This window comes from Chamaea fasciata, unplaced genomic scaffold, assembly GCF_029207755.1.
Source record: "Chamaea fasciata isolate MVZ Bird 193981 ecotype frontalis unplaced genomic scaffold, bChaFas1.0.hap1 SCAF_3, whole genome shotgun sequence".
NCBI classification, from domain to species: Eukaryota; Metazoa; Chordata; class Aves; order Passeriformes; family Sylviidae; genus Chamaea; species Chamaea fasciata.
The window spans coordinates 56,905,826-56,927,174 of NW_027094088.1; the positions used below are offsets into that span (position 1 = coordinate 56,905,826).

General features: G+C 40.3%; 1 protein-coding gene and 1 non-coding gene across 4 annotated transcripts; both read left to right on the forward strand.

Moving 5' to 3' along the window:
- Positions 1–496: 496 nt before the first annotated feature.
- KATNA1 (katanin catalytic subunit A1) lies at positions 497–19,584 on the forward strand. Of its 3 annotated transcripts, none has more exons than XM_066179107.1 (11): positions 497–748; positions 6,208–6,382; positions 7,098–7,255; positions 8,059–8,242; positions 10,116–10,237; positions 11,612–11,717; positions 12,066–12,224; positions 13,338–13,464; positions 15,011–15,145; positions 15,408–15,534; positions 19,242–19,584. In XM_066179107.1, the coding sequence occupies exons 2-11, from the start codon at positions 6,212–6,214 to the stop codon at positions 19,438–19,440; spliced, it is 1,488 nt and encodes a 495-aa protein (XP_066035204.1). In that variant the 5' UTR covers positions 497–748; positions 6,208–6,211; the 3' UTR covers positions 19,441–19,584. The 3 variants fall into 3 exon arrangements, with proteins under 3 accessions (XP_066035204.1, XP_066035202.1, XP_066035205.1); XM_066179105.1 differs by lacking the exon at positions 497–748 and adding an exon at positions 1,118–1,233; XM_066179108.1 differs by lacking the exon at positions 497–748 and adding an exon at positions 2,034–2,437.
- TRNAG-GCC (transfer RNA glycine (anticodon GCC)) lies at positions 822–892 on the forward strand. Its single transcript has one exon. It is a non-coding gene; the product is annotated as a tRNA-Gly (tRNA).
- Positions 19,585–21,349: the final 1,765 nt, after the last annotated feature.

The following is a 21,349-nucleotide window of genomic DNA, read 5'->3' on the forward strand; positions in this document are numbered from 1 at the left end:
AAGTACTGATGCAGAACTTAATGTGTTATTGAAGAGACTGAGTTATATCCTAATTCTGCTACACTTGGGGAGGAGGTTGTGGAAGTTTCGCGCCATTTTTTATTCATTAGCCCACCTACAAAGGGGAGAAAGGAAATTTCCTCCAGTTCACGTCAGCCAAGTCATGTGACACACTTAAAATTTTGGAAACTCGTCAGCAGCTTTCTCTGTCTTTTCAGCTGAAGTAATGTAGGAATGATTGTTTTAAACGTAGACACTCGTTAAAGGAATAGACTAAAACTGCCCGTTTAAGAATGGGTAGAAATAGAACAAGACGAGTAAGAATGGATGTGATATACTTAATTAAAGGATGACATACTGCTGGGGGGGGTTGGAGTTTACCCTGAAGGACTATCATAAACCTCCTGCATTGTGCCCAACCTTTAGATCCTATTAGCTGCTAAGCAGCTGAGTCTATTTAGACAGGTGACGAGGTACTGCTCCATCAGGGACACATAAGGGCAGTTTCCTGGTCTGACTGCGCTCGGCAGCAGGTTTTCCTCAGCACTCTCAGATGCGTTTCTTTTCCCCAGAACGACACCATCTATGAAAGTTTGAAGAGGTGCAGACAATTCACAAGCAAAGAACATATAGATAAAAGTGGGCGCTTACTATTAATTCGGCAAAACTCACATTTTTGAGTTACGGAAAGGAAACAGCCGAAGGAAGGAAGGAAGGAAGGCCCTCGACCACCAGGGCGGGATCTCAGGTGAGTGCAGTAGGGCGGGGGAATTTGTGTTGTCATCTTAGAGTAACGAAGACAAAGGCGTTCACTCGCACAAGCATTGGTGGTTCAGTGGTAGAATTCTCGCCTGCCACGCGGGAGGCCCGGGTTCGATTCCCGGCCAATGCAGTTGCTCTTTTTTTCGCCGCCTTTATTTTTTTTTTTCCCCCGCTACTCTTTAAAATTTAAAACAAAACCAGCTCTTAGCTTGTAGTAGTAATACTCAAACAGCCACCACCTCCTCGTCGGTCCGGCTGGGCGGACCTTTTCCCCCGTCCCACCAGGCTGGAAGTGACGCAGCCGGATTTGCCTTCAAAAATTGCCGGCGGCGGCGGCGGGAGGAGGCGGCGGGCAGGGCCGGGGCGGGGCCAGCGCCGCTGCAGGAGGAAGGGGGAGGAAGAAGCGAAGGGGTCGTGGCTGGTGCCGCCGGTAGCCGCTGCCGCCGCCGCGGGTGCGAGCTCCGGAGAGGAGTAAGTGAGCGAGAGGGGCCCGCGGGGTCCGCCCCGGGCCGCGGGGACAGGCGGGCCCGGGACGGGGGGCGATGGCCGCGCCCCGCGTGGCGGGGCCACCCCGAGGGTTCCCGGGCACGGGCGGGCTCCGGCTGCTTTGCCCCGCGGCCGGACGGCGAGGGGCCGCGGGCGTTGCTGTCGCGACAGTCGTGGCCACGACCACGGAGCTCATTATGTCAGGGCTGTGGCTCACACGTGCTCGGCGCCGCACGGGGGCATTGCCGTCGGGGGCTGCCGCTGCCCGCAGGTGTGCCCGCCTGGTGGGCTCCTGGGGCTGCTGGCACTGCTGGCACTGGCCCAGGCGCGCAGCTCTGCTTCCTGAGTCTCCCTTCACTCTCCACCTGCTTTGTTGGTTTTGGGGTTTTTTGTTAATTTGCGGTAATCTGCGATGAGCAAGTTTTCCCTCCAGACAGAGAGAAGCTGCGGGCAGCAATTCCAGATACCTGCTCAGCCGCGGACCTCTCTAAACTTCCAGAGAAATTTTTTTAATTTGACATTGATCATCAGAAAGAATGCCAGCCCCCGTGAAGTGGGGACGAAGTAGCCTGTTTAATAAAGCCTTCTGAAAGGCTTAAACTGGCGAACATAAAATCAACATGCCATCAGTGTATCTCTACTAGTAATTGATTTTTTTAATTTTTTTTTTTTTTTTATTTTGCACAAACTACCATCCATGCTTATGTTTGTGGCTGCTGCTGCTGGTGGTTCTTCTGCTACCGTTACTGTTAAATACAGCAACTACATGAGAACCATTTTGTTTAGTATCCAGCAAGTCTGGCAAATCTTCTTCCCAAGTAATCAGTACAGTCACTTGTTGATACCAAATGTTGCTGGCCACGGATGTTATGAAGAAGAGTATTCAAGGTGGAAGGGAATTCGGAGGTGATGCAGGCCGTCGTGTCTTCAGTAAAAACTGATTCCTGAAAGCTGGGATGTTTTTTTCTCATGTGACTTGCTGAGAAAACTTTGCAAATATTACACGGTTGCTTTGATGTCAGAGCCTGTATAGCAGGCTGAAATAATGGAAACATGTGCACTCTGCCAAAATTCAGGCTCTGGCTTAGTCCAGACATTAAGGTTGGAGTGAAGAACGCCTTAGAAGTATTTTCCATGTATGGCTCGTCTGTTCTTCGAGTCAGCAAGTCCACCACGGTAACTGACCAATGTTAGTATTCACTTTTAATATCTGCATGTCAGTCTCCTATTTTTTTTAAAGTTTGGGGGACTTCTTTGTGCTACAGGATTCATGCAGCATTCCTGGATTCTAACATATGACTGTGAGCAGAAATTACTTAGTCGTTTCTATTGATGCGTTCTTGAAGTTATTATGGAAAACATGAAGTATCCCCAGTGTTTTCTTGATAGTGGTTAGGCTGGTATCTTTCAAATGAAATACAAAAATAAGTTCCAAAACCTCATTTTCACAGGCTGTAGTGTTCTTCAACTTTAGTTAGGTTCCACCCTTGCTGGACTCGGCTGTTCTATACTCTTGAAATACTTTAGGTCCTTGGAGCAAAGGATAAAATGTATTTTGTAACTAGAGATGGTGAAACTAGAATTTCCTTATATACTTGCAGCTGGTGTGAAGAGTGATTATTCTTGTTGTGAAGTCTTGTCTGTTTGTACACAGTGGAGAATTAAACTTGCAAGACAAAGTGCTTAGGTTATTTTCCTTATATCCTGTTCGCTGTAAACTTTGTGAGCTCTTCACGGTTTCAGCGGCTGTTGGAACATAGATAACTTCACTGGTCATGATTCACGGAAAGGTCGTGGCTGATAAGTGCAGACCTGCTGCTTTGACATCCTGTTACGTGACAGCACCAAGTTTTTGTAAATACATGTGATATTGCTAAGTATTTGTAAATACTTTAAAAATCATTAAGTAGTGCCGGATTAGTTTTGTGAGAGTTTTAATCCCTTCAGTTCTGGTTTAACTCTGGATTTGTGTGTAGTCACGCCTCTCCCACGTCCTCTGGCCTGCCGAGCTGCCCCAGTATATTGTGACCTTCTGTCGCACACTTCAGTCTGCTTTCAGATTTGTACTCTAACTCTTCCTTTTCCCCCTTAGAAGTGCTTTACCATCTTCACCTACAAGTGAAGTCCCATGGTCTCTCATTAGTGTATCAGCTCTGACACTGCCTGAAGTGGCAACAGCGGTGGCATGCCCAGACATAAGCAGAGCCAACAGCTTTTTCTGCCTCACTTATACTGAAGAACCATGTATTTGAAAGCCACTTCAAGCTTTTTTGCTCTCATGAGTCAAGATGAAGCAACATATTAAATTTGTTTTCTAGTTTAAACTAAATTATCCTGCATTTTCAATAGCACTGATGAAACAGGTAGATTTCAATAGCATTAGAAACTTGAGTGAGCGCCTTCTTTTTTCTTTTTTTTTTTCTTCTCGCAAGTTGCTAGCTTCTCCTTACGTCTCTGCTTCTACTTTCTGTCCTTACATTCTCTGCCCTTTCTAACCTGAAAATGTCATTGACCCTTTTATTATGTGCAGTGCTGTCCTTTTGGTCCCGGGCTTTCATGGATTTCTGACTTGCCTCTTCAGTTTTGTTGGTTTTGGTTTTTTGATTTCTTCGGGGTTTTTTGTTTGTGTTTTTTTTTTTTTTTTAAATTATTGTTATTTTCACATTTCCAGATGAAAACTATTCTTACAAACTTTTTTTTCCTTCTGTTTTTTCTGTGTACATAAAGTTGCTGTTCTGCTTGGGTTGCTCTACAGCATTCAGTGAAAAAAAGAAGTTACCTGTGACTTCCCTCTGTATTTAAAAGTCTAGTTTGGTTTTAGTAACTTGCTATTACTTGATTTTTAAAATGTCTATTACAGTCTTGCTCAACTTGTGATTTCAGTAGTGTTAGTCATCGGTTTGAATTCTCAGGACAAGCAAACAGGTGTATCTGGTAGGATGAGCAGGAGTGGAAAAGCTTGCTCCTAAATACAGCAGGGAAAACTTTGTTGACATCTGTGTGATGATCCTTACAGCACTTGACAAACATCTTCAGGCTCTTTCTCTTGAGGTTAAAACCAACAAAACTCCCAAGCCAAACTGTGTCTCCACAGCCTAATTAGCCTGGGATATGTTACTCTTTGTAGTTGGTGGTCACATTAACTGTATCAGCTTGTAGACATCATGGACAGCTGGGCGAGTCTGTGGCCGGAGTGAGATTACACAGAGTAGGTTCTGTGATAGCAGCTTTCCTGCTCACCCCCTGGGTCCCCTCCGCAGGGGTGGGTGTGAGCTCTCACAGACCTGTCCTCAGCTCCCCTGCTGACAGAGTTTTGCTGTTCTGGACTGAAAATTTTGACGGCAACTATTTGCTCCAGGGGAAGCTGGGGAAGGAAAAGGAAGGAAGGAAAAAAAGAAGAGGATGTTTTCTCAGGAATGCCTGAGCTGTGTTTCTGTGCATGAAACTACTTGAGAAGGGGACAGAAAAAGGAATGAAAGCCCTAAAATGTTTGATTAGTACTTAGCAGCCGCTCTTTACAATGGAGAGCTCACATTTTAGCAGTAGGTTGGCAGGTGTGTGCAAAGAGTGGCTTCTGAAACCTCTGATAATGTGTCCGAACTCGACCCTGACCTGGTCTTGAAATATATTCAGTCTTAAGTCCGTTTATTGCGCATGTGAATTTAGTGCCTCTTACATTCTTTAAATAGTTGATCTGTATCAAGTATGCTTCATCCCAGGGCTTAGCTGGAATTGCTTGTCTGCAGTTGCTTCTTCCTGGCACTGGGTCCAGGTACCAAAATGAGAGCAGGATGACTCTCTTGCAGGCATGGTTTTTATGCTGATTTTAATGTTTTTTGTGCCTGGTTAGGAAATTATGAGGAGAGTGGGGAAGTTTTTGGTGTGTAAGAGACAAGAAAAGTGGAGACAGCACGAGCATCTTAGAGAAGAAGGGGATGGGGTGTGTAAGACACTGACAGTAATGTGGGTCAACTGCTCTAGGTGCAGTGGCACTGTAAAGTATGAGTCTACTTCTGCTTCTACTGTACTTGTATAAATAATACTTCTGTGCTATTCTAATCTAAAAGCACAGATTCTGTTAGTGCTGCACAGTGGAAGTAGTCACAGTCTATGATGTATGCTCCAAAAAACCACAAACAAGCACCACCGACAGGGAAAAACAGCATGGTTTGAACAATACATTAAATAAAATGGGTAGTTACACACTAAATGCTTAATTGTGGCTTTTGCTTACCTTTCAGTGATAACTTAAATAGCCTTAGTGTTTTACAGGGGTTTCCTTTTAGGTGTAAGAATTAAGGTGATAGGAAGGTGCAAGCTGGGCATGGAAGGTGGATATTTGTTTCAAAGAAACATTATATAAAATAGAAGAATTGTAAAATCAAGCTAATGGAAGAATAGTGTTTTTCCACAAGGCAAAATCAGGCTATTAAAACTCATATGCATGGAATGTTAAGGCAAAAAAAAATAAAAAGAATCGTGAAATATAATGCATTAGGAAGACGGGCTTTGATTTGTTGCTTGCTTGGTGTTTTTTTTTGTTGTTTTTTTTTTTTTTTTTTTTGTTTGGTTTTTTTTAAAAACCACACAGCATAGGCCAGGCACAGTAAAATACTGATCTATCTTACAGTAGAGGAGAGGTAAGGAGAGTATGCAATTGTGACTTACAATAATGCATTTAAATTTGCATATCTTACATGGGCTTTTTGACAGAATCTCCATGACAAGAGACAAAGCTGTGATGTGAAAAGTTTAATTTCTACTAATAGAACATTATCTTTTCACATATATGACATTCATTTTAGGCCTTTTTTTTTTCTTTTTTTGGTAACCAGTGTTTTCTCAGCTTCTATGTTTTGAAATGCCAGATGAGGTAATAAGCATATGAAAATACTTGCAAAAATTGTTTCAGTACTCAGTTGGTTTTTTACTTCCTTAATATTTCCTATTTTTTTTCAGCTTCATGTTGAACATGAGCCTTGTTATGATCATTGAGAATGTGAAGTTGGCCCGTGAATATGCCTTACTGGGAAATTATGACTCTGCAATGGTCTACTACCAGGGAGTTCTTGACCAAATGAATAAGTATCTGTACTCTGTGAGAGATACCTATCTGCAGCAGAAATGGCAGCAGGTAAATAGCACTTTTCTGGGACATCTTGAGGGAAAAGCATTGAAGTAGCAAGAATCGCCTATCTTAATGTAAACAAAAACATAAAAAGACTTACCCCATTCTCTCATAAACTAGTGTTGTTATATATAGGCTTCTTTTTTGTTATATAGAGTTGTTTAAGTCATCTTTGTGATTTCTCTGTGTGTCAGTGGCAGAACAATCAATGGAGCGTGGCTCTGAGGAGCCAGTGCACTGTCTGCCCTGACAGCTGTGCTGATGAGTACCCCTGTTATGCTCAGGTCTTTTAGCCTGGTACCATTCGGGTCTTATTTCCCTCAATGTTTTTAGTGGGACTGAGGTCCTTAAATAGCAAGTGAGTTGAAAATTTGTCTTCAACAAAACCCCCTTTTTTTTTCATTCATAATCTGTCTATTAGGTTGATACTTTTGATTGATACTTAGTCTATTAGGTTCTGTCATACCTGTTTAACCTGCAAAATTTGTCAAAAGTCTCTTTGTTAAATCCAAAATCTCTTTGTTTGTTCTTTAAATGTGCTGAGGAAGGCAGAAAAACATCCTTAATATCTAATGTGCATAATTCTTGCTTATTGAAGTAGAATTAGGTAGCTTGTTAAACCCTGTGGAATCCATCCAGGCATTGCATGGGCTTGAACAGAGGACTGTTACAAACTTATTTCCAATGTGCTTAATCTACCTTTTTTTTTTTTTTTAATCAGGTTTGGCAGGAGATAAGTGTGGAAGCTAAGCATGTGAAAGATATAATGAAAACACTGGAGAGTTTTAAACTAGACAATACTCCATTGAAAGCCTCACAACAAGAATTACCAGCTCACGATGCAGAAGTCTGGTCTTTGCCAGTACCTGCTGAACGTAGGTAAGGGGAAACCTGAAGACCTAAATTAATATTTATCAGGACAAAGTGTGCTTTGACTTCAGCCTGTTGTGGTGTAATTTTTCTTCTTGAACTGAGATGTGTAACACTTGCACCAGCGGCTTGACACCATTTGTGGTGAAGGAGGTGTCATTTTGAGGCAGCCTAATCCAGAATGTGCTGGGGGTTTTATCTTACATAGTCCTGACTAAAGTCAAGCTTCTTCCCCCCACACACTGTTGCCCGAGTTGTTTGGTGTTTGGTTTTGAGTTTTAATTTCACTTTTGTCTCTGTTGGCATTAATTAGCTGGTTCAGGATGCTAAAGACATAATTCTGTCTGTCTAGTGGTTTTTTGTTTGTTTCTTTCTGTTTTTTTTTGTCGTAGCTATCTGACGCGGTTCACTGGAGGTTCTAACACATGCCAGGGGTAGCATGAAGGAGGGGACAGGAGTATGTACAAAGCAGACACAGAACTGTGCATTTTGATCTAAAGTGACCATTAGATTGATTACTTTAGCTGTATTGCCAAATTATTCCTTGTTTGTTAATTTTTTCTAAGCTCCATATTACTTCTACCGATTAAATATACAAAGCAAGGCACTTGTTTTAAGCAGGTGGACCCTGAGCCTGTGGCACAGGGAAAATGGATTTTTAGTCACTATCTAAAAATACCTGTCTTGTTTCTGACATACAGATTTTTATCTTGAGCAAAATGGCTTTTCAGATTGCAACCAGTTGATTTGGTTATGTCGTGCTCACCAGTAGCTTTACACTGAGGCTTTTTGCATATGTTACAACTAATTAGACCTTCGCCAGGACCCAGGAAGCGTCAGTCTGCTCCGTGCAGTGATTGCAGAGGTCACAATAATCGTGCAAGTGCAGCTGTCAGAGGCTCTCACCGCCCGTCCTCTCGAAACCCCAATGACAAAGGGAAGGCAGTCCGCAGCCGGGAAAAAAAGGATCAGCAAAATAAAGGAAAAGAGGAAAAGGTACACTTGCAAATAACTTCATGGAGTTGAGAAACTCAGTTGTGCTTTCTTACTACTGAGTGTATTATAAAATGACATGCCTATAAAATGTTTCTTCTGTTCATGTCAGTGTGCTGATTTGAATCTCACCTTGTAAAGTGTCTTTCCTTTGTGGAGAGTGTTGCTTTTGGATTAATTAAAAACAAACAATCCCTCTGGGAAGTTGAGATCTGGTAAATGTGTCTGAAGGTGGGTGCCAAGAGGATGTTTCCAGGCTCTTCTTGGTGGTGCCAAGCAGTAGGACAAGAGGCAACAGGCAGAAACTGATGCATAGGAAGTTTCACCTGACCATGAAGGGAGCACTTTTTTACTGTGTGGGTAACCATGCACTGGAACAGATTGTCCAGAGAAGTTGTGGAGTCTCTCTCACTGGAGATGCTCAAGAACTGTCTGGACACAATCCTGTGCTATGTGCTGTGGGATGGTGCAGTTTGAGCAGGGAGGTTGGACCAGATGACCCACTGTGGTCTCTTTCAGCATGGCCCATTCTGTGGCATGTTTACTGCAACCTGAAGGCAGTTGTTTAAAATGATACCATGGAATTTTCTGAAGTAGAGCCTGCTGAAGCTCATTCACATGGGATGTCCTTGTGGCTTAATTGCTTTGGGTATAATTTAAACCAAGATCGAATTGCCTATTCCAAAGCATGTCAAGATTTTACTTAATCCCTAAATGAGACCCTTGCCTTTTTTCTTTTTTTTTTTTTTGAGATATGTTGCTAGCTCCATATTCTCTTCAGTTGTAAACAAACAAAACCCCAACATATTTGAACTGTGATCTGTTCTTGGCAATCAGAGTGCTTTAATTTTTGCTTTGTGCTCTGGTCTCCATAAATTTAGCAGATGATCAAGGTAAGAGACCATACAGCAAACCAGCAAATAGTAGATTCATAGTTTTCCTGGGTCTAAATAAATCAAATATCCATGGAATAGTTTGTTAGCTTCAGCAACCTTAAGTTGTGGCGAGGTGTCCTGTCCTGTGGAGATAGTATAATCTACAAGGGTGGAGTTGTTTAGCTGTGTAAGGTGCTACTTTTATTAGGAGCTGAAATTAGATTGTCTTTGAGTAATAATCCTCTATCAATTAAAATATACCCACAGAGAGACAGGATAGGTCTCTTTTTCTCTTTTACAGTTGTTCTGTCATCACCAGTGCTTGCTGTTAAGTGTATAAAACCAGGGTATGTCTAGTGCATTTTATTTCCTTTCAGTTGCATGGTCTCTGCTGTTTGAGCCCTTTCAACTATGTAGCTTCTTTGCTTCAACTCTGCTGCAGAGCTGCTTCTCTGCTGTTCATGTCCATGCTTCTGTATTAGTTAATTAAGTCTGGTTTTACCCCATGGTGTCCCTGCAGATCACCATTGCTCATTCTACATATGGAAGTCATGCTTAATTTTTTTTTTTGGTGTCCCACATATGTGGCATATTTAGGACACTTAGAGAATTTGAGATACTCTCAGTGTGACACTTTTTAGTCCAGTCTTACACAAAATTTTCCCCTGTTCTGTCTCAGATAGTTTCAGATTTCTGTAGAAGAGGCAGAAACTCTTACACTAGGATAAGTGTATGCAGTTTTGATTAGGTACCTAAACAAAGAAACTGCATCAGTACAACATGCTGGCTTTGGGGAGAAGGAAATAGCGGCACTACAGAAATCTGGGTGAAACACACAGATCCATCCTGCAGTGCAGCTGTAATCCGGATGCTTCATAATTTTCATGCCGGTTTATGTTGCCACCTTCTAAAAATATGATGCTGTTGTGGACTTGTGGTAAAAATTCATTAGTAGCATAACCATTGCCATGTATTTACATTGTTGTGTCCTTTATATGTAGAACAAATCCACATCTGAGATTTCAGAGTCTGAACCAAAGAAATTTGATAGTACTGGCTATGACAAAGATTTAGTAGAAGCTTTGGAAAGAGACATAATTTCTCAGAATCCCAACATTCGATGGTAAGTTTCAGTACTGCTGCTAGTCTCTTGTGTTGTTTCTATTTCCTCTCACATTATATGACAAGAATTAAGTATTTTAACAGATACTTACATGTAAAAAGTACCTACAGGTTTTCCTAACTGCCTTTAAATAGGGAACTAAACTTTAGTTGAATACTTCTCGAGCTCAAAAAAAATTTTTTCCACACATAGATTCATATAATCATTTGGGCTGGATGGGACCTTTAAAGATCAGCTAAAGCAGTCCCCTGCCATGTCAGGGACATCTTTCTCTAAATCAGGTTGTTTACAGTCCTGTCCAGATTGGCCATACAAAGATTCTCAAAATTTTCTGAGTCCTAAAATCAATTTTTGAGATACTCTTTTGCAATGGAAACGTTTCTAACGTCTGTCAGTGTCTCTTCATTTGAAAATCTGTTTTGCTACTCTGGGGCATATCAAGACAGAAAACTGATTAACAAAGGAGTTATGTCAATATAGGAACCCTTTGAAATGTTGCTGGGTGTCATGTGGCCACTAGTATAAAATACAACCCTGTGCCAATACCTTTACATAAATGTGTTAAATATTAAACCTTGTATACAGGTTGTTTTGTGTTCTGAATATTTCCAAGCTTAGGTGGTTTTGTGAGGATTTAATGAGCAAAAATCTTCTGGCAAGTAAAGTAGGCTTTAAAAAAAACCTGAACAGTCCCACAAAACACTTTGAGTGCATGCAACTGTCTTGTATTTCAGTTTAGTATTTATGTTTCAATTTTTATATTGAATCTCAAGTTACAACTTCAGATTTGAAACTAGTTCTTCATATAAATGTGTTTTGAAACCAAAATATTAACTGGGCACATGCTGATAAGAGGAATGCCCTGAAAGTTACTTTCAAGGAAATAAGACCATACTATAACGTATCTAAGAATTAACACTTTCATAACTCTGAAAAAGAATTCTAAAAATTCTGTTTAATTTCACTCCATTTACTAGTCTTCAGCAGGCTGTTCTTGTAACAATGAAAGATGGTATTTAAGTTTCAGGGACATCCAACCTCTCAGCAAAAGAAGAAAGCATAATTGGTAGTTAGCCTAAGTTTAACCAACCTGCTTTCTTCTGCTTGTCTTTCTCTGAATACTGACAGTGGTGTTCTAGTGAAATAGTTCTTTTATTTTTTTGCTTTTGCATCCATCTAGAGTCTGCCAGGCAGATGTTAATTGTAGCTGTTCCAGGCTTTTGCCATTAGAACGTAAACAATTCAGGAAAATGAATTAGATTTATGGGAGAGCCAATGCATAACAAAAAGTTTATTGTGCAGTTTTTTGAGTTGTGGAATGATTCTTTTGCCTGCTGTCTGATTCTGTCAAACAACTTTTCACTTTCTTGTCAGGGATGACATTGCTGATTTAGTAGAAGCCAAAAAACTGCTTAAGGAAGCTGTAGTTTTACCAATGTGGATGCCAGAGTTTTTCAAGGGGATTAGAAGACCGTGGAAGGTATGAAAAAATCTGTTCCTGCGATCATTAGTAGGATTTTGGGATTGGATCTTGGCAGAACAAGAAATTTCAAATATTTTTCAGTTTAAATAAATTCTTCCCACGTTTCAGTAACAAAACTTATTGTAAACAATAACAACAAAATTGTTGTAAATAATAACAAAATAAACAGCAACCTCCACACTGTCTTCAGCTACATGTTTGTGAGTAAGCAATGGTATTCATTACTTACCTTTGAATAACTTTTCAAGGGAAACTTTACATCCAGTAGTTTACTACTACACTAAACAAACTGTAAAATTCTCTGTTGATTTTTGTCCTAACAGTGGTTCTTTTTCCTTTTAATAGGGTGTGCTGATGGTTGGTCCTCCTGGTACTGGAAAGACCCTCCTAGCAAAAGCTGTAGCCACTGAATGCAAGACAACCTTTTTCAATGTTTCTTCTTCCACACTTACCTCAAAATACAGAGGAGAATCTGAGAAACTTGTTCGTCTGCTGTTTGAAATGGTGATTTAAGTTTCTGAACATGAACAGTGAGATAATGAAGTAGAATCACCTCTGGAACAGTGAAACCTTACCAAGGTTTCAAACTCATAGGATACATAAGGAGCTCTCCAAGCTTCAGATGCTTGGGGCATTTCTGATTTGCCCATTTGCATTTCAAGATTATTCCTAAATGGATTCATAAAAGCTGAAAAATAGGTTGTCTTACATTAAGAGGTAGCTCACTATCAGCTGGTGAGTGCTGCAGGACATACTTGAATGTAAATCTAGGGATGGAATTAATTACTTTCTTGGTGAGAACCGTATTTAGACTGCATGGCTTTTTGTGGGTGGTTTTTCGTTTGTGGTTAAAAGAAGTGGCCTTCCAAACTGTAGTTGACTTCAGAGCACACATAATACTTGAAATGGGATGAGAAAATAGTTGTCTTTTTTTGCCATGTGTTACCACGTGTGCGTGCAGTGTTTGCTAGAGTGCCCAGTACTGAAGGGGACAACAGAGTTGCAATTATAGTAATCAGAAAAGGCAGGAAATAAAAGATATTTTACGTTATAGTTTGTTAGGCAGGATACCAGCTCCTTTTATGTGATTGGTCAAAAATGCAGATAACACAATGAACAGCATCTCAACTGCTCTAATGCAATAGCTTTTATTATCCTGGATCCTTGTCTTTAAATGCTCTTATTTTCAAAAAGGTCAGTTATTTTGCAGTTGACCTATCTCTTGGACAGGTTCCGTGTCATGGTGTCCCAGCTTAACATTCATCCTGGCTTTAAATGAAATCTCATTCAGGCATTCTGTGATGACTTTCACAGTTAAAAATGTTACTCCTAGTGTGGGAAACTGCCTGTAGCTTATGAAATGTTTGTTTATAGCCCAAACAACTACAGGACTTTGCCAAAAGCTCTTTGCTGGAAGCTCTTCTACTCAAACGCTCTGAATGAATGCACAGCTGCTCTGTACCTGAGTGCTGGCGTCCAAGAGAGGGAAGGGTGGGGATTGTTTCGTGCTTAGAAGCTGGGGTAGATACATCATTACTCAGCTCTGAATATGCTGCTGCTTCTTAAGTGGGAGTGAACTGCTATTTCAGCTTCTGCTTTGTCCTTTGCTTTCTTCAGGCTCGATTTTATGCCCCAACAACCATATTTATTGATGAGATAGACTCCATCTGCAGCCGCAGGGGAACTTCGGAGGAGCATGAAGCCAGCCGACGTGTGAAGGCAGAGCTGCTAGTTCAGATGGATGGTAAATAACCTGATCACTGGGAACTGCTGGACTGGAGGAAAATTCAGGGACAAAAAAACCCCCAAAAACAAACAAACAAAACCAAAACAAACAAACAAACAACCAACCCTAAAAAAAGGGAAAACTTAATTTTTCAAAAGCCTTACATGAAATTGGGATTAAAATCTGCAAGTGACATTATTTAACAATCTTTTGGCCTCTGAGCTATGATCTTGTATTAGTGACCCAGAATAAGGAAAATTTGGTGGAAAATACAAGATTTCAAAAGAGCAGCAGAAAAAAATCCTGCTTCTCTCAGTCTTTGCCTGACATATCACTCACTTCTTCAAAATTAAATAAAAAATAGTTCAAAAGAACTGTTACCTGGTTCTATTTAAACTTCAAAGGCAGCATTACAGTTAACTTCTTTGGGATCTCTTTTTCTCCTAAAATACAAATAACAAGTGAAAATTTTCTGTTCTGTAGAAGTGGAAGGGAGAGTTTTCATTTTAAAACACTGTCGTCACTACAAATACGTGGCTAATATTTCACAAATCAACAAAGTTCAAAAGTAGGTAACAGTGCAGAGTTGCTATAGATGCATCCATTTTATACACTGGGGAGGAGAGGAGGAAAGGAACTATTGAGAAGTGCTAATCTGTGAAGTGATCTGTGATCGAAGTCCATGAGTCAGAAGATTTGCATATTTATTTTTCCTTCTCTGATCTTGGTACCCTTTTATTTGTCTTTAAAGAGCAGCAGAGCTCTAATACTCTTCTCATGTCAAGTATGTACATAATCTGATTTTATTAGTTAGAACTATTTGAATCCTTTTACTAAGGCATTCATAAAAAGTGTTTTATGTGCAGACTCTCAGGCAGACTAGGTACAATGGCTATCCCACAGCCCAATCCTGTTGTTCTAAGCAAAGAACAGTAGGGAGAGTAGCAACTTTGCCAAAATTAGCTTCTTCCTGTTGTAGCAGATTCATAGTATTTAGAAACTGAGGTGTTCTGTCTCTTAAGCTGTTGTGATTTAGTCCACCAAATTTAAACATTCACTTCAGCAGTTTGTACAGTCCACCTGTACATATGAAACCTTTGGCCTGACTTCAGAAGTGAACACACCTGGTAGAGGAGTCATGCTGTTTTTGTGTAGCTGTTGGTGAATAGTGTGGGGGGTGTTGGTTTTTGGTGTGGTGATGGTGCTGGGCTTGTTTTATTTCCTCACCTACTGCTACAAGATGTTGACGTGAAAATCTAACCACTGTTGTGGCAGAAGTACAAACGACTCTGCTGTAACACCACTCTAGCCATGATAGAGAGGAACTTCCTGGTCTGAGCAGTGGCCTATGCCCCTGCTGCCGTTTAAACCAAGCTTCCATTTATGCTTGCAGGCTGTCATAGAGATGAAAAAGCAAACTCTGTTGCGCTTGGTGATTCTATTATGCTTGGGCTCATTAAAGTGCAGTAGAATAGCTGCTTTAATAGTGCAGAGCTGTTTTCTCTGAACATGAAATTTCAAAAAACCCATATGTGTATTTTGCCTCCTCTTTTCTCCCCTGCAGGTGTCGGGGGGGCTACTGAAAATGATGATCCTTCCAAGATGGTCATGGTACTTGCTGCTACTAATTTTCCTTGGGATATTGATGAAGCCCTAAGACGGAGATTAGAAAAGAGAATTTACATTCCTTTACCATCAGGTAAGAAGAACTGGGGAGAGGAATGGTTAAAAATTCTAAAATCTAAACTTTATCAACATTCCTTTAATATTTATCACTTGGTTTAAAAATCTAATTGATACACATATGCAAATTCACTTATGGATTTAGGACCATCTTGAAGATGGACTCTTGTAGCAAGTACAGCGTCTTTTTTCTCATTCTTCCCTCTTATCCTCCTTCAATTTATTATTTATCTTCAGAAAGCAAATTATATAGACTCAATTTTCATTTCTGTGATTAGCCAAAGGTAGAGAGGAACTCCTAAAAATAAATCTGCGAGAACTGGAACTGGCTGATGATGTTGACCTTGCAAACATAGCTGAGAAAATGGAGGGTTATTCAGGTGCAGACATTACCAACGTATGCAGGTAAGTTGCATTGCATAATTTGTGTTACGACTGCTGCAAACTTTTGGAAAACTGTTTGTAAGATAACCAGTTTACGTTATTTAAAGTTATTGGATAAAAATGGATGGTAACTTGTCTTTCATGTATAGCTAAAAGGTGAAATACTGCATTAATATTTACCTTCGTTTCCATTTGAAGAGTAGTTGTTGCAACCTAGTAATCTAATAAGCTGTGATTTAGGTAAAATTCCACCTTCTTTCATATAGACTAAATTCCATGCATGAGGACTATCCAGAGGATGGTAAACTTTAACTTGCAGACTTGCAGTCATTCTGCTTGGGCTGTATGACTTCTGTGGAAATCCATATGGAAGAGGCAACAGTGATAGAGGCTGGAATAACTAAAGTGAAAACATGGAGTTTTCTTGTTTCATCACATGGAAAAGGTGTAGAGTCTTGTGTGATGGTACAAGAGCTGTGTACTCAGCACATTGTTTTTTTGTGATGAGACTGAGTAAAGTTTTCTGCTACCTCCTTCATTTCCCTGTCTGATCTGTACTGTTGGCATACAGTTGTTGGGCCTATTCTCTAGCCTAGATTCCTGAAATAATTGACTAAAAATATCTTCTAATTCTTCCTTTCATTTTCTTTGAAGAATTGGAAGGGGAAGGAGGAGAGTGATCTATTAAGAGACAAGTGCCTGTTGTCCTGTTTACATCAGACGACTTGCACTGGCACAGTTGCAGGAGTGGCAAACCGAGCTGTGCAGTACGGGACAGAGAACCGAAGCTGCTTAAGGTGCTCTTGTCATCTGATAAGCACCTGTGCAATGCTGCTTTCAGGCTTTGGAGGTAGCACTGAAGTGTGGCAGGGCAAGGCTTGAGCTCCTAGTTGTTCCAGCCCAACTTTTGTGGGTCTGTACTTTGAGCAGGATGAGAGAGCTGGAGTAAAAGCACCGCCTGGCTGCTTCCTCAAATGTGGATCCGTTTCTTGCCTAGATTCTTAGCATGGCTCTGCAGACATGTGTCAGCACAGCTGAGAGGACAATGTGCTGTGCCACAGCAATGAAAGCAAGCGGCCTGTGCACAAAGCTGCCACCAAAGGCTCTGTCAGCAGGGCCACTGCAGGCTGAGCTAAAAGTTTGAAGCCTCAGTACGGTTTCCTGAACAAACCTTGCACAGTGTCTGGGAAAAGAATGGTACGTTAGTTGCTCTGGATCTGTGTTGTGGAGATTTGTTTCCTTTGTAGGTTTGTGAGATGAATTTCTGGTGTTCTTTTGATCTTGGTTCTGCTTTGAAAGGAGTTTGTGCTAATAGGTTAATGTTAAATGAAAGAGAGTTTATTTGGTCTGCTGTTTTGTGCATTTTAGCTGCAGTTTGTCTCCTCCAGTCTGTTCAGTGTTTGTTGTTTGTCATTAATTTTATACTGAATGTCAATACACTTATTTTAGAAACAAAAATACTTGTAATGTTTTTCAGTGAATTTTATGTGTGTATGTATTTGTGCACAATTAATTTCGATTTTTTTCACCAAAGCCCCTTTGTACAAATACCGTTAAACGAAAAAAAAGGCAAACATTAAAAAACACAAAGAAACATCTGAATCTTCTATTTGTGGCAGTCTCTGAAGTGATGACTGAGGTGGCAGCAGGCAGAAATCCAGATAAACTGGGATTTGGATGTCCATTGTTTGAAATCACTAAGAAAGTACTCATATGAGCCTGTGCATTTACACTTTGTCCTTGGTGTCAGGAGAGACAGCCCTTGGAAATGGTTGTTTCATTTACATTGAGATAAAAAGATGTGGATGATTTAAAAGTGCTTTTTTATGGTTCAGGCTCTTAGCATATAAGCATATAAGTTCAGACCTGTATACTATGACAGTCCTTGCTAGTGATACATGCAAAACATAAGACTAAGTGGACCAAGAACACTGGTTCACTGAAATGACCTTCCTATCTTAAAGAATTGGAGGTGAAGTCCAAAGTTCGCTGAGCCAGAGTGGAAACCAGTCTGAGGTAACATTACAGTTCCTAGCAGTCAGCTTATAACCAGGGGGAAATAAAGGTGAACCTTCATTTTAAAAAGACATTCAGGAAATACAAAATGCATCCAAATTGCAGATTAGATGTCAGTATGAACTAACTTTGAATTGTTGTTTTGAGTGGACTGTCAATGTTGAAAGGCCTTTAGAACAGAGCTGGCACCTGTTGTGTCTTCCAGTGGGTGGTTGCCTGTTTTTTGAATAGAGCTTTGGTGCTTCTCCAGGCACCAAGATTGCATTTGAGAGAGCACCAGGAGTTCAGTTTGGAATGACTGTCCATAAAATGACTTTACAAAAGGAAGTGGTGGCAGCTGCACTTCAGTTCTGTTAGTGTGTTAAGGTATGATGGGCTTGTTGCTTGGTTGGTTGGCTGGATTGTTTTTGCTGGACTTTGTTTTTTTTAACTGCTGTCTGGAAGCAAATTAGATGCATGGAATGTCCGCCCCCCCCCCCCCCGGCCATTGTGTAACAGTAGCTTATGGCTTACACATGATGTTGTAACGGTGAAGCATGGTGATACTTGGTGGAGATGGAGTTCAACAAGGCAACCTTTTGGTTGTTCTGAAATTTTAGTTCCTGTATTAGAGATTTTATTTTATTAATTAACTCTGTCTGAGATTAGCTCAGTTGGTCAGAGCATGGTGCTCATAATATCAAGATTGTTGGTTTGATCCCTGTACAGGCTGCTCATTTAAGAGTTGGACGTGATGATCTTTGTGGGGCCCTTTCAACTTGGAATATTCTGTGATTCTGTGAATTATTTAGTAAATTCCTGAAGTCTGACAGTTATGGTTTCCTTTAGCAGGAGGGGATGGTACTGAAACAGAATGTGTTCAAACCATTTTTCTAAATCCTTCTGGAAGACAATGTGTAAGGTTTTCTCTTTGGATTCTCACCTTGTGATATGACACAATATACTATTGTGGTATCACTGAGATTACACTTCCATCTTTTTTACTGCTAGACAGATAAGCAGTGTCTTCTCGTTATTATAAGATATACAACAATGAATTAGCAGGAACTTCAGCCTTCCAGTGTTATCTAATGATCATCTCACCAGCTTATCACCTGCTGCTACCAGATTTACTGCTGAAAATCTAAATCTGGTCAAACCTAACATGAAAGAAAATGACACGCTTGTAAAAACACTCAGTGCTCATTAAGGTCAGAAGTTTGAGGAACTACAGACAGAACAGATTTTGTTATTTAACATTTAGTTCTTGAGTGTACAGGTTGGAGGTAGATACTGTTGGCTCCTCTGTCTTTGAACTGGGATTCCTGTTCAAACCAGGGAAGATTCAAAACACTCCAGCTACTACTTCTGTATCTAGGAGGAGTGAAATTGTTATTGCCTTGTTCCTCTTTAAAAATACTATGAACAGCAGCTACATAATAGGCGTGCAGTGACATCAGCTAAACCAGTGTGTCTTTACCTCTTTTGCCGAGCCTGTGAGTAGTAGCTGTTGAGATATCCAGTGAGGATAATGCCATGTTTGAAAAGTATGGTTCACATGGTATTGTAGCTTGTACAAGCACTTGGGAGATCTTCCCATAAAAGTTTACAATTCTTTACTGAATCTTTTTGAATGCAGCAGCTTAACTGGAATGCTGTGTTGAGCCTTTCAAACAACTGAACTCACCGTGCTGTATTGAGTAATGATTTTATTTTCTTACCCTCGTGACTAGAGATGCATCATTGATGGCTATGAGAAGGCGTATTGAAGGCTTGACACCAGAAGAGATAAGAAATCTTCCCCGAGATGAAATGCACATGCCAACAACTATGGAAGACTTTGAAATAGCTTTGAAGAAAGTTTCTAAATCTGTTTCTGCTGCGGACATTGAGAAATACGAGAAATGGATAGTTGAGTTTGGATCATGTTGAGTTGTCTTCTCTCGAAGAAACCACCTTATGTCTTAAAACAGCTTTAGAAGTAATCGGTGATGTGTCAGTGCACTGCATGCTCTTTTTAACTTTTGTAATTTAAGAGCAACAGATGCCTAAATAAATTTTTTTTCTAAAATGCAAGTTCTGCCTAACTCTTTGAATTAGCTCAGAAGTCATCCCTTTTTCTCAAATGCTGATGGTATCTGATTTGATTTTCAAGATTCTAAAATTACTTTAATACTAGAACTCCTTTCATCAGAGTATTTATATTTAGTCTTGAAAAATTGCTGTTGTGTCAAAAAAAAAAACGAACAAAAACTCGCTAAGTGAGTCAGGGATGCTGAGAACTTGAAAATGGGACAAACAAGATGCAGTTTACACAGATAGTTTTCTTAGCTGATCTTGGAGAATTTTACTCTTAAACTGTTGTTAAAGAAGCTTTGCAAAGGCTGAGATGTGGAACAGCAACTCTCGTGTTGGAACAGTCAATGGAGTCAGTGAAGTTTGAGCAACAGGAACTGTTAAATAATACTAAAATACATCCAGCCGGTGTAAACTAATTCTGTGCAGCCAGCATTGATGCTGTCACATGTAGTTTCCTTGTTAGTCTGATAAATCAAAAGCTTTCTGGTATTAATTCTGAAATGGGTGTTTCTTCCTTGACTGTCTGGTAGTGCAAGCAGCAAAATGCTAGACTGGTGAGTTGAGTCTGGTTTACATGGTTGTTCTGATAAGGCAGCATGTGTTGTGTTTGTGCTCAGTTGATGATTGGCTTTACAGTTGACATAAAATCTAAATTCTCATTTTTCATTACTTAAATGCTTCTACATGCCACTTATCATCTGAGAATGGTTCTGCAGTGTCCATCCAGGTAATAATTTCAGATTTTGCTGAACAGTGGTAATTGTAAATAAACCACCTTTAATTTCTATCCATCTTCTACTGTTTGGGAAACACTTCTTCCTGCTAGCTCCTCCCAGTGCAGCCAGCTGTAGCTCTGCTTATGGGTAAACTTCATGATTTTTTCATGAATCAAATAGGTCTGGACTTGTTCCAGCTGGTAGATAACATGCTGTATAATGCTGGTTGTGGAATTCCTGCTCATGTGTCTCTTCAGATGCTCCAAGGTAAGTGGGAAGGACAAATGGTAAGGCAGAGTTGCAGTCTTGAGAAGGAGGCAAGTGCATCTCAAAGACACAGCTGTGTAAATGCCATTATTGTGAGCATCTTGTTCGTGTACCTAAAATTCATCGCTATGTTGTGAGTGACAGCTGGACACGCTGAAAAGGGACTTCCAGCAGTGTCAGTGATGAGAGGCTCAAGTAAGACACTGAGATCTTGTGAGAGCTCCTGAATCCCTGGGAGGAGCTGGCGTGATGAACCCAGAAATGACAGGAAAAAGTTGAGGTGAGTATACGAGTGTGTGTACATTTATAGGCTTCCATTTCCAGAACAGGAAAACAGATTTATTATTTTCAGATAGTCTTACATGTCAGAGTTAATAAAAATACGCAGTATTTTGAAGATGCTTCAAGGTACTCTTAATACTTATTTTTCTGTTTGTATGTAAAGATTAGAGTGTAGCTGTCAGCTGTTGTTGCAGGAGATTTCTTCTCACAGTTCACTGCAAACAAACCAGAATACTTTATCTGTCTCCCACATAAGAAGGGAGAGTTGGCAGCAGTCCATCAAGCAGGCCACTTAGTCGAAGTGTGATATATTTTGAAAACTCCTAAAGTAAACCTCAACTTAAAAGCAGCAGTTTAGTACTCAACCAGCCCTGTTCACTCTGAATGAACAAAATTAACATCTCTGTAATGCATAGTACAGTAGAGGTGACAGAGGCTGAATTTGTAGCTCAGAGGTTCATTTTGGTTTGGAACACACAATGTGGTGATACACAGTT

What these genes read in the sequence shown, in the direction of transcription:
- KATNA1 (XM_066179107.1), top strand. Translation starts at nt 6,212, where the DNA reads ATGTTGAACATGAGCCTTGTTATGATCATTGAGAATGTGAAGTTGGCC. An exon ending in CAGAATCCCAACATTCGATG is followed by an intron (nt 10,238 to 11,611) that starts GTAAGTTTCAGT and finishes CTTTCTTGTCAG; the next exon opens with GGATGACATTGCTGATTTAG. An exon ending in TTCGTCTGCTGTTTGAAATG is followed by an intron (nt 12,225 to 13,337) that starts GTGATTTAAGTT and finishes TGCTTTCTTCAG; the next exon opens with GCTCGATTTTATGCCCCAAC.